The sequence below is a fragment of the Zeus faber genome (genome assembly GCF_960531495.2).
Source record: "Zeus faber genome assembly, chromosome: 6".
NCBI classification, from domain to species: domain Eukaryota; kingdom Metazoa; phylum Chordata; class Actinopteri; order Zeiformes; family Zeidae; genus Zeus; species Zeus faber.
This window is the reverse complement of record NC_137201.1, coordinates 11,042,353-11,054,338: the sequence shown is the minus strand read 5'-3', so window position 1 is coordinate 11,054,338 and position 11,986 is coordinate 11,042,353. Positions and strand designations below refer to the sequence as shown.

Genomic DNA, 11,986 nt, shown 5'->3' with positions numbered 1-11,986 from the left:
CTTTTCTTTTTGTCTGTAGTTTAGTATTGTAACGCTGTGTGTGTGTGCGTGCGTGCGTGCATGCATGCGTGTGTGAATGCGGAGGAGGGGGTTCCAGGGGGTCCGGATTATCGTGGGTTGTGTTGTGCTATTGTTGTGCGGGTTCTGGGTTGTTATGTGCAGGGAGGACGAAGAAGAGTGAGTGGGATGGCTACGGAGATGTTCACTTGTTGCTGGTTGTAGTGTGAAGAAACAGCAAGATAAAGACAAAAAGTTCTATGAAAGGGTCACAGCCATCCCCTGGTTGTTGTTTCCATCGGGACACATCAGCCTCTGGGGATGGTTGTGAGCCACTGGACAGGGAATAGAACCGGGCTTCGGCTACCAACAGAACTATCGTCTGGGTCACCTTCATGGAGTCCTGTCTAGTTAACACCAGCAAATGGCACAATAGTTTACGTTGTAATGCCCCACTGTCAAGCAGCTTACCAGGAAGACACCTAGTATTGCCAATACAGTCCGCCCGGTTGAGATCAGGGCAGAGCGGGGCTTTATTTTTCTTAAAACATGAAAAATAACATCAAGGGGCACCCAGCATCTTAATATTTTGTATTCTAAAAATATATAAAAAATGTATTCCATAATTTTATATTCATCTTTCATCTTCTTGGCTTCGTGCCCCCATGGATGATTGGCGCTCTAGGCGCCGGCCTATACAGCCTGTGCTCAGGACCAGCCCCGGCCCTCCCTTTTTTCTTCACTTTCCTAAGTCAGACAACCCCCTTCTCTCCCTGCCTCACCTTCACCAGTAGTTAAATTTTTCACTCTGTCTCTCTGTCTCTCTGTCTTTCTCTCTTTCTCTCTCTCTCTCTCTCTCTCTCTCTCTCTCTCTCTCTCTCTCTCTCTCTCTCTCATTGTCTCTCTCTGTCATTGCGTCCTCACCTTTATCTTTTTGTTGGCTTCCAGTTCCAGTTGAATTTGTTACACTTTCTGTCATATGCAGTGTCTTCCTCTTTTGCTTTCTCTTTCCTTCCCTCGCTCCTCTCACAAATCTTTTCAGCTCACGCTCTCCCTCTGTCTCGCATCGACCGTGCGAGCAACCCGCTCACGTGTGCCCCCTTCTGTCCGACAGGAGATGCGTCTGTGCGCTGCGAGCAGCTGGACCTGCTGCTCCAGTGGGGGGCGGAGTTCCGTCAGCCATCCCCCTCCCGCGCCACCGAGGGAGAGAAGGTTCTGGAGGACCTGGTGGCCTTTGATGTCATCCTGGGAGACCTGAACTTCGACAACTGCTCCTCAGGTAAATCTACCTGCTTACAGCCAGAGAACTTCTTCTCCGTCTGGTTTTGGGTGACACCGCTCAGACCACGGCCGGAGGTGTGTGTAGGGGCACTAGGGGTTACTCGAAAACATCTTCAGTCGCGATAGTTGTTTGTTTCCATCATTTGTTCGTTTTTTTTGGGCCAAGAGCTACTCGTTTCGAAGGCAATCATCACCTTCCAGTGGGGAGGATGAAATGACAAAAGACTCATGTGCCTACTGTAGCATTGTCTTGAGGTTGTTCCCCTCCGCCGACCAACCTGATATCCATTGGGTGTTATTTGTCTCCTTTCCGGCTGACCCCTCTCACAAAGTTGTACCTAATGCTGTAAATGATGCTTTTATGTTGTTGCTTAAAGTCCACTTGTCATTTTGAACTGTTATCATGATGGAAAATGTCAACGTTCCGAAATGATCACTTTGGTCCACAACGGCACCGCCACCACTCATACAGTAACACCTTAAACTAGCATTTCAACACTCATGATCGAAGTCTGACAGCAAATAGATGATCACAATTACTGTGGTCTGTCTGGAGGGTTAACTTGCCAATTAATTCGATTTCATTTGAATGTCGGCCGTGGATAATGGCTGATAAATAATACAGGTTTGTTTGGATTTTTGCTTTTTCTGGGGGCCAGGATTATAGGTAACTCATACTCTATGTAAGCACAAATGTTCATTACCCTTTTCAACTCCTGAATGTAGGATTGATGCACCTACAGGAGACTTGATTACGTCCACTAGTTGGAAGTTGATGCAGGGCTTTAGGTAAAGGGATGACATAAATGACAATTGCTGGATACAGGGCTATTGTTGTACAACACAACAACTGTAGAGTAGAGATGCTCTCTGACTGTCCATTGTGTGCAATGTGTGTGCGTGTGTGTGTGTGTGCGTGTGTGTGTGTGCATGCGTGCGCGTGTGTGTGCGTGTATGTACGTTCGTTGTCCTTCCAGAGGACAAACTGGAGCAGCAGCATGCCCTCTTCACTCAGTACAAGGACCCATGTCGCCTAGGGCCCGGGGAGGACAAACCATGGGCTCTGGGTGAGTAGACGTATAAAACCACACAAACATACGCACACATACGCACACACGCTGGCACACACACACACACACACGCGCACACACACGCGCACACACACACACTCACACTCACATAAAGATGTGGAGATTGTGGAAGGCACATCTACCACACCACTTATATGGGTGAGAGGGGATTCATATATATATGTACAGTATATATATATATATATATATATATATATATATATATATATATATATATATGTATATACTGTATATACTGTATATACGGTGTATGTGTAGGTAGATGTAAATATTTTTGTGTGGTCTGTGTGGGTATGAATCCCAAACCAAATAACAAAAACAATAACAGGCAGATACACATACAAAAATAGGTGCACAAACAGACAAGCAGACGCACAATGGACAGGGATGAGGTGTTGACAAGCGCAGAGGGAGCTGCTGCCTATGTCTGTCTAAATCTGGAAGCACACCCACTGTGCGCCACAAAATGCACCCAGTAAAGCGTCGGTCCACAGGCATTAGTGACGTCAGGTCGGAGGGGGCTTTTGGTCCAGATATGAAGTGTTATTTAGGCCAGCTGTATTTTTGGGGACAGTGTGGGCAGGCGAGAGTGAAAGGGCCCATTCAGAAAATGAATGGCCCGAGGTAGGAAGGGAGGGAGGGAGGAAAGAAGAGAGGGATGGGAGGAAGGGGGGAGGAAGGTAGGAAGGGGGGAGGAAGGTAGGAAGGGGGAGGAAGGAATGAAGGAAGGAAGGAAGGAAGGAAGGAAGGAAGGAAGGAAGGAAGGAAGGAAGGGATGGTGGGAGGAATGAAGGAAGAAAGGAAGGAAGGAAGGTAGGGAGGAAGGGTGGGAGGAAGCAAGGAAGGAAGGAAGGAAGGAAGGAGAGTGAGTGAGTGAGGAAAGAAATGAGTGAGGGAGGAAGAAAGGAATCGTAGAATTAATGGAAAGAGGGGGGAAGGATGGAGGGAGGACGAAAGGAAGAAAGGGAGAGAGGGAGGAAGGGAGGAAGGAAGGAAGAAAGGAAGGAAGGGAGGGAGGAATGGTGGGAGGAAGGAAGGAAGGAAGGAAGGAGACTGAGTGAGTGAGGAAAGAAATGAGAGAGGGAGGAAGGGAGGAATGGTGGAAGTAAGGGAGTGAGGCGGAAACAGGGAGGGAGGAAGAAAGTTATAAAAAAGTGAGAGGGAGGAAGGAAGGAAGGCGGGAATGGAGGGAGGAAGGAAGGAAGGAAGGAAGGTGGGAATGGTGGGAGGAAGGAAGGAAGGAAGAAAGGTAGGCAGGAAGCAAGGAAGGAAGTTGAGTGAGTGAGTGAGGAAAGAAATGAGAGAGGGAGGACGGAAGGAATGGTAGAAGTAAGGGAGTGAAGGCAGAAGGAGGGAGGGAGAAAGGAAAGAAGTGAGAGAGAGAGGAAGGAAGGAAGGAAGGAAGGAAGGAAGGAAGGAAGGAATGGTAGAAGTAAGGGAGTGAGGGTGGAAGGAGGGAGGGAGGAAGAAAGGAAAGACGTGAGAGAGGGAGGGAAAGTGTAGTGAAGCCCTCACACGTGTCTTTTTACATGTAAGTGAACGGAACAATCACCTGAGCGAGCCTTTCTGTTGTACATACTTTTTATTCATGTCTTACTTTGAACCGTATTTACAGTACACATGTTCACATATGCATGTGTACACATATACATGTATACATACAGTGGGGCAAACAGTATTTAGTCAGCCACCAATTGTGCAAGTTCTCCCACTTAAAAAGATGAGAGAGGCCTGTAATTTTCATCATAGGTACAACTTCGACTATGAGAGACAGAACACGGGGAAAGAATCCAGGAAATCACATTGTAGGATTTTTAATGAATTAATTGGTAAATTCCTCGGTAAAATAAGTATTTGGTCACCTACAAACAAGCAAGATTTGTGGCTTTCACAGACCTGTAACTTTTTCTTTAAGAGGCTCCTCTGTCCTCCACTCGTTACCTGTATTAATGGCACCTGTTTGAACTCGTTATCAGTATAAATGACACCTGTCCACAACCTCAAACAGTCACACTCCAAACTCCACTATGGCCAAGACCGAAGAGCTGTCAAAGGACACCAGAAACAAAATTGTAGACCTGCACCAGGCTGGGAAGACTGAATCTGCAATAGGTAAGCAGCTTGTTGTAAAGAAATCAACTGTGGGAGCAATTATTAGAAAATGGAAGACATACGAGACCACTGATAATCTCCCTCGATCTGGGGCTCCACGCAAGATCTCATCCTGTGGGGTCAAAATGATCACAAGAACGGTGAGCAAACATCCCAGAACCACACGGGGGGACCTAGTGAATGACCTGCAGAGAGCTGGGACCAAAGTAACGAAGGCTACCATCAGTAACACTACGCCGCCAGGGACTCAAATCCTGCAGTGCCAGACGTGTCCCCCTGCTTAAGCCAGTACATGTCCAGGCCCGTCTGAAGTTTGCTAGAGAGCATTTGGATGATCCAGAAGAGGATTGGGAGAATGTCATATGGTCAGATGAAACCAAAATAGAACTTTGGTAAAAACTCAACTTGTCGTGTTTGGAGGAGAAAGAAAGCTGAGTTGCATCCAAAGAACACCATACCTACTGTGAAGCATGGTGGTGGAAACATTATGCTTTGGGGCTGTTTTTCTGCAAAGGGACCAGGACGACTGATCCGTGTAAAGGAAAGAATGAATGGGGCCATGTATCGTGAGATTTTGAGTGAAAACCTCTTTCCATCAGCAAGGGCATTGAACATGAAACGTGGCTGGGTCTTTCAGCATGACAACGATCCCAAACACACCGCCAAGGCAACGAAGGAGTGGCTTCGTAAGAAGCATTTCAAGGTCCTGGAGTGGCCTAGCCAGTCTCCAGATCTCAACTCCATAGAAAATCTTTGGAGGGAGTTGAATGTCCGTGTTGCCCAGCGACAGCCCCAAAACATCACATCACAGGAGATCTGCATGGAGGAATGGGCCAAAATACCTGTCATTGCAAACAAAGGGTATATAAAAAAGTATTGAGATGAACTTTTGTTATTGACCAAATACTTATTTTCCACCATAATTTGCAAATAAATTCTTTAAAAATCAGACAATGTGATTTTCTGGATTTTTTTTTTCTCATTTTGTCTCTCATAGTTGAGTTATACCTATGATGAAAATAACAGGCCTCTCTCATCTTTTTAAGTGGGAGAACTTGCACAATTGGTGGCTGACTAAATACTTTTTTGCCCCACTGTATGTACACATTCCTTCCTTCCTTCCTTCCTTCCTTCCTCCCTCTTCCCCCCTCCTTCCGCCCTCACATTACTTGTACCATTCCTTTCTTTCTCCCTCTCTCAATTCTTTCCTCACTCTCCTTTCTTTCCTTCCTTCCGTCCTTCCTTCCTTCCTTCCTTGTACATATGTACATATGTCAGAGGCTTAAGGGAAAACGAAGAACAGCACAAAAAAAATCAGACAGATAGTGATGTAATGTGGCATTGAACTCTAAAAGCTCTGGTGGCCAACTGTGTGGGATGCTTTTCCATGCAGTCTGACTGACAGACAGCCTACACACACACACACGCACATGCGCGCACACAGACAAACGCACACAAACCGTCGGTTTCGCGGTTTCGATGAGGAGCTCTTGAGACCGCTTTTTCGGCATCTGTGAATCACTGCTTAACGAGAACTCTAACAATCAGCCGCTCGTCACTCTGACTTCAGAGTATCCTCCTCGCCGCGCATTTAACCCCTATCGCCCTTCCCGGCTGTGCCCCGCGACCCTCGCCGCCGACTGCGTCTCTGAGTCGGCGGACCCTCTCGTAGCGGCCGCGCTTCTCCACTCGTCCGCGGCGGCAGGGGAGGACGTGGGCGGTCGAGCCGAGCACAGAGGCGCTTCCGCGTGAGGTGCACCGCACGCAGGCCCGCGGTCCTGGGGATGCGCCGTGGCGTTCGCACGTGAGGGGAGTGGCGCATTTTGTGATTTTGTGATGTTGTCGCGCAGGTACGCTGCTGGATCCCAGCGGCCTCTATGACGACGAGGCCAGCTCGCCGGAGAGTTTACAAAAGTAAGCAGAGCACGGGGTCTTTTTCCCAGCGGACTCTCTTTCCCCGCTGTCTTTTCACCGCCTCATCAATCCGCCGACATCCGCTGACCGTCTGTGACTCCCTCAGGGTGATGGAGAACGAGGAGGGCCGGAAGGAGTACTTGGTGTTTCCACCCAGCAAGGGCCAGTGTCCTGGTGGAGGAGGAGGAGGAGGAGGAGGCGGTCAGAAGGGCCGCAAGATCCCCCTGAAGGGCAATGGCCGCCGCATCGACTACATCCTCTACAGCGACGAGGGTCTGCAGCCCGACTGGAAACTGGTACTGGGACCACTTTTAACATTCTTAATTTGGGTCCGGGTATTATTTTTGGTTTTCGTTTTTTTTCTGTTCTTTATCGTCGGTTCCAATTGTATCTTGGAATAAATTTCCCAGGTCCAATAGGGTTTCTGGTCCAAATGTTGGTACTTGAGAAAACCTCTAGTGTACGGCTGTATTTTGTGCCCTACAGAGAGGGGTGGGTGCTTTGTAACTCAGGCTTACTTTTCCAAATATAAGCAAAGGGACAACCTTTGCTTATATTTGAATTGTGATTGAAATTATTGTGTAAATTGTGATTATTATTATTATTGTCATTAGGAGTCCAGCCCCGAAGCGGCGGGAGCCCAATTGTTTTTTGTTAATGAAAAACTGACAACAGTAGTCTGGGGATCTCAGGGATACGTGTGAATAATGTGAATAAAATGTGTATTTGGGACACGCCGTCATTCAAGTTTGGTCCACATCAGTCCATTATTGTGAAATAATTTAATAAATGACAATCGTGATCACAATATTGAATAAAATAATCGTGATTATCATTTCAGGCATAAAGATTCAGCCCGACTTCAGAATGATAATAATAAGGAAACCCACCCACAGCCTCAAACACTGCCCGATCATAGAATGACACTGTAACCAGGCAGGAACAAATTAACTTCTGCAGTCACAAAACATACCGCAACAGAGAGCCATCGCACACACGTCCATTGAACTTTAACAAAGGGCTGACTACCCTGGTTCCCGCGTATTGCTGCCTGCAGCTATATTTATTATTATTATTGTTATTATTTTTATTATTATTATTATTATTATAATTATTATTATTATTATATGTTTTTATTTTTATTTTATTTATTTTTCTGTATTTTCTTCTTCCAAAAATGCTCTCACAGCTCTCTGGTTGAAGCTCCACATTGGCCAAGATTTTTAGGGCGCTTTTTAAATGTTTACAGCTTCATTAAAGAGATACTAAAGCTTTGTTTCGGATTTGTAATTTTTTATTTTGAATATTTTGAGCAGCACGGATTAAGGAATGTTGCAAAGGGCTTACGCCATCAGTTAATCTCTTCCCCCACGTATATACCCAAAGTAGGCCTAAGGATGGTCTAACAAATGATCAAAGTCCTCATCCCAACACAGATTCATCTCTGAACAATTAGTATGTATATTTAAAAAAATACACAAAAACAACTTTTAAAGACAACAGTTCTATCTTAATACACAATGTAATTAAAACTTTTCGGCGTATAGACAACGGCATGTTAAGCACGAGTGTTTTTTGAGATCCCTCTTTCTACTTTTACTTTTTTCGTCTTTAACTGGCGCTTACTTGTGTCACAAGTATGCAAGTTATTCTATGTAAGAGTCGGAACAAAATGCAACCCAAACTGGCAGAGAAGGTGTGAAATCTTCAAAATGGCCCTCTATCGCTCCGATACTCCCTTTTTCTCTCTGGCTCTGCTTCCAAACCGTGTCGTAGAACTGCCACCCTGTGGCATAAGGCAGCAGTTGAGGCAGTTTCAAACTGGCTGATTTCAAATACTGACAGTGTTTCCTTGTTTCTGTTTAGAAATTAAATGGGTCACATTCTATAGTACACCTTGAAGCATATTATTGTGAGTTCATTATTATTATTATTGTTTTGTTCATTTATTTGTTTGTCTGTGTTTTTTTATTTATTTATAATTAATAATTATAATAATAATAATAATTATTATTATTATTATTATTATTATTTTATTATTTTATTATATTATTATTATTGTTATTATTATTAATAATAATAATAATAATAATTATTATTATTATTATTATTATTATTATTATTATTATTATTATTTTATTTTTATTATTATTATTATTATTATTATTATTATTATTATTATTATCCATCCCCCCCATGACCCTGACAAGGAACAAATGTGTAATGGTATAGATGGAAGATATCTCTTTTTATAATCAATATTAAATATTAAATCATTTGTTTTAATCTCGGTTTAGCAAGCAATTTTCCCTTTTAGAGCCAACACACTCTCTACCACTCTCTGTGTGTAAATAGATGCTTGGTGGAATACATTTCTAGTGTCAATCTCCCGCTTTTTTTTTTTAATACTGAGACGTCCAACACAATGACCAAATCCATGTTCCTGAAAAAACCCCAAAAAGCATTCTCTGACACTTCCCTTGACCTCCACCTTCCTTTCTTCTCCGCAGGACATGGAGGAGTTCAGCTTCGTGACGCAGCTGGCCGGCCTCACCGACCACCTGTCAGTGGCCGCGCGGCTGGCCGTCTCGACCGGGGAGGAGGAGCCTTAGGGTGCCACACCTTTTTTTAAGTTTAATTTTTTTTTTACACACTGCCACTGAGAAGGAAAGAAGGAAGAGGCAGAAAGAGAGCGGGGGAGACGAGGAGAGAGAAATCGAAAAGATTAAAAGACGAGATTGGAAAGGCGCGACCTCGAGACACAAAGAGGACAAAATGTGCTTTTTTTTATACATTGCAAGGGGCAGCTAAAGGGATGGATGGAGAGATGGAGAAAGGGACGGACAACCAGATGGATGGATGGATAGATGGAGGGACGTCGGACGGACGCACTTACCAAAAGACTGATGGATAAATGAAAGGAAAGGAAGGATGGGACGGGTTGATATGAATCCAGTGATGTGGAAGATGTGGAAAGATTAAAAAGAGAACGATTTTGCTGGAATTTTCATTTTTGCTTTTTTGAGATAGAGTTATTCCTCACCTCTCCTCGAGACACACACACACACACACACACACACACACACACACAATGGCATTTTGACTCTCTTATGGCTCTTCTCTGCTTTTTGCGAACGATATGTCTGCCATTTTACAAAATCCAGAAGACCTTATTTACAGTCAGTCATGTCATGTAGCCAGTACACACACGCACACACACACACACACACACACACACACACACACACACACACAGAGTTCCGCACCCTTTATTAGGTCTGTACTGCACTACGTCTGACTGCTTTATCTTTTCACCTTCAGGGACAGTCGGAGCAGTCCATGTACAAATACTCTGAATGAAAACTCCTGAGAGTGAGGTGTACAGCAGCTGGAAGCCTCTCACTGTGGCTGTACCTCGAGCCGCCGGTGTCCTCGTGTCCGGTCCGGTTCGCTTTTTGTTTCGTTTCGTCGCGGCCACCGGTGGGTTTTACCCCAGCCAGTCGCTCAATTCACCTACATACCACTGTACTGCTCCCGCCTCGGCCCCAGGAACCTCACACCAACTTACTGAAGTGTCTTTTTTTCCTAAAAAGTCTTTCTAAAACCTCTCGACAGTTTGTATGGTTGCGGCGCCATTTTTTCTAGGGGAGGTTGAATGCCTGTTCATATTAGGTCTGTGGTTTGTACCCAAATGCATTGTATAAAGAAGAAAAAAAAAATCGAAAAAAAAAAAAAATAATCCCCAAATACAATCTGCTTGACTATAGAGCGGTTGTTTTTTTTGTTTGTTTTTTTATACAAAGAAATGTCGACATCGGTTGAAATCGGAAAAACCCGTAGACCGGACGGACGTTCATAACGACCGGACTGGATCTGGACTGTGCATGGAGAGAGAGCATTAGTGAAAAATCTTAACGTTTAGGAGGTTGAGCCACGTGCGTTTGAAGTCAGAATGCCTTATACTTGGGGGGGGTGGAAGCATGTCCCCCCTTGCCCCGGACACCTATGGGACTATATTGCATGTGGAATGCTGACCCTCTGCCAATGACACTCAACACAAATGCAGGACACACCAGTGTATCCTCACTGTCTTTCATTCGAAACCAGATTTGATGGAACCCGCTCTGCGGTCCTCGCCGTCGGGACGTTTTGATATAAGTAATCAGGCAAACTGCAGCGTGTGCATGTGGACTTAAGCGCACGTACGGTGCATGCTTTTTGTGTGTTTGTGTGTGTGTGTGGGGGGGGGGGGCATCTTGGTCTCCTAGCAACCCCCTCCACACACACACACACACACACACACACACACACACATACACACACCCCCTCTGTAGCACGGGGTTTGTACTTTATATAGAACTCCCTGTTCGAAAACACACACACACACACACACACAGACACACACACGGGCCACGGAACTCAAACACCAGGTGGCGTGTCGATAATATCAATTTGCATTTGATCAGTCGAGTCTGCGATTCCTTTTGATAATAACTCATCACGCTAATCTCTGGGTTACGACTCCACGTCCAATCTGCCAATCAGGACAGGAACCAAAAAGTTTACTACGCTCCCCAAAACATTTTTTTATTATTATTAATAATAATAATAGTAGTAGTAATAATAATAATAATAATAATAATAACAACAATAATAGCAAGCAATACTATTTTAACAATTGCTTCGCTCACCAGAGATCAATGTTTACACCGCAGCCTTTTGGCCCGTCCGACTGTTTCTTGGCACTTGGAAGGTTGAGTCACCTTTGCGGGAACCCTCAACATTCAAAACAGAAAAAGAAAAATGTCAGTTTTCAACACAAATCTCACTGTTACCTTTTGACGAGTTGTGGTGTTGAACATATGTATATACCCATGGATGTGTTTTGACAAATCGTGTGAAAATGAGAAAAAGTGGGGGTGTGTGCGTGCGCCCGTGTGTGTGTGTGTCTGTGTGCATGTGTGTGTGTGTGTGTGTGTGTGTGTGTGTGTGTGTGTGTGTGTGTGTGTGTGCGTGTGTGTGTGTGTGTGTGTGTGTGGGTGCCTGTGTGTGTGTGTGGTGAATACACATAGTGCACATCCACCTGCCGTTTCTATATCTGGTGAGCCTAACAGGCTGCTTTTACACCCTGTGTCCGGTCTCGCCATGATTATCATTTATTATCATAATTTCTATCGTGATGTTACTATATCCTTAAACTAGAAGGTTCATATCTGTGCTTTTTTTTTATACTCACGGACCACTTTGTATATTTTCTTCTTTATTAGGATGCAAGACTCGTTTTAGTTCAGTCCCCCACCCCCTACCCCCAACAACCCCCACCCCACCCACCCATCTCTCCCGCTTCAAAACGAGATAGATTCGTAGATACGTGAATGTGCTCGGTTAATTGTAATGTACATACACTATAGATCTATGATATAACACAATGAGTTTGCACTCAGCCCGAAGCCGATAAGAGGTGCCACAGCTTCTCTAAGGATTTTGCCCTCAGAGTAAAAAAAATAAATAAATAAATAAAAAAAGAAAAAGAGCCAACGGGGTGAGTCTGAGTTGAGTCGGAGTTTGCCGACATACGAGTCGGTCCACCT

At 44.7% G+C, this 11,986-nt stretch overlaps 1 protein-coding gene across 1 annotated transcript in view; it reads left to right on the top strand.

Annotated features, from left to right (window-relative positions):
• smpd3 (sphingomyelin phosphodiesterase 3) overlaps window positions 1-9,100 on the top strand; it is a 23,333-nt gene extending 14,233 nt beyond the window's left edge. The window contains exons 6-10 of the mRNA XM_080002735.1: window positions 1,112-1,276; window positions 2,256-2,345; window positions 6,332-6,395; window positions 6,502-6,691; window positions 8,906-9,100. Coding sequence (XP_079858861.1) covers window positions 1,112-1,276; window positions 2,256-2,345; window positions 6,332-6,395; window positions 6,502-6,691; window positions 8,906-9,007 — 611 coding nt within the window. The 3' untranslated portion in view covers window positions 9,008-9,100. The remainder of the gene's footprint in view (window positions 1-1,111; window positions 1,277-2,255; window positions 2,346-6,331; window positions 6,396-6,501; window positions 6,692-8,905) is intronic.
• Window positions 9,101-11,986: the final 2,886 nt, after the last annotated feature.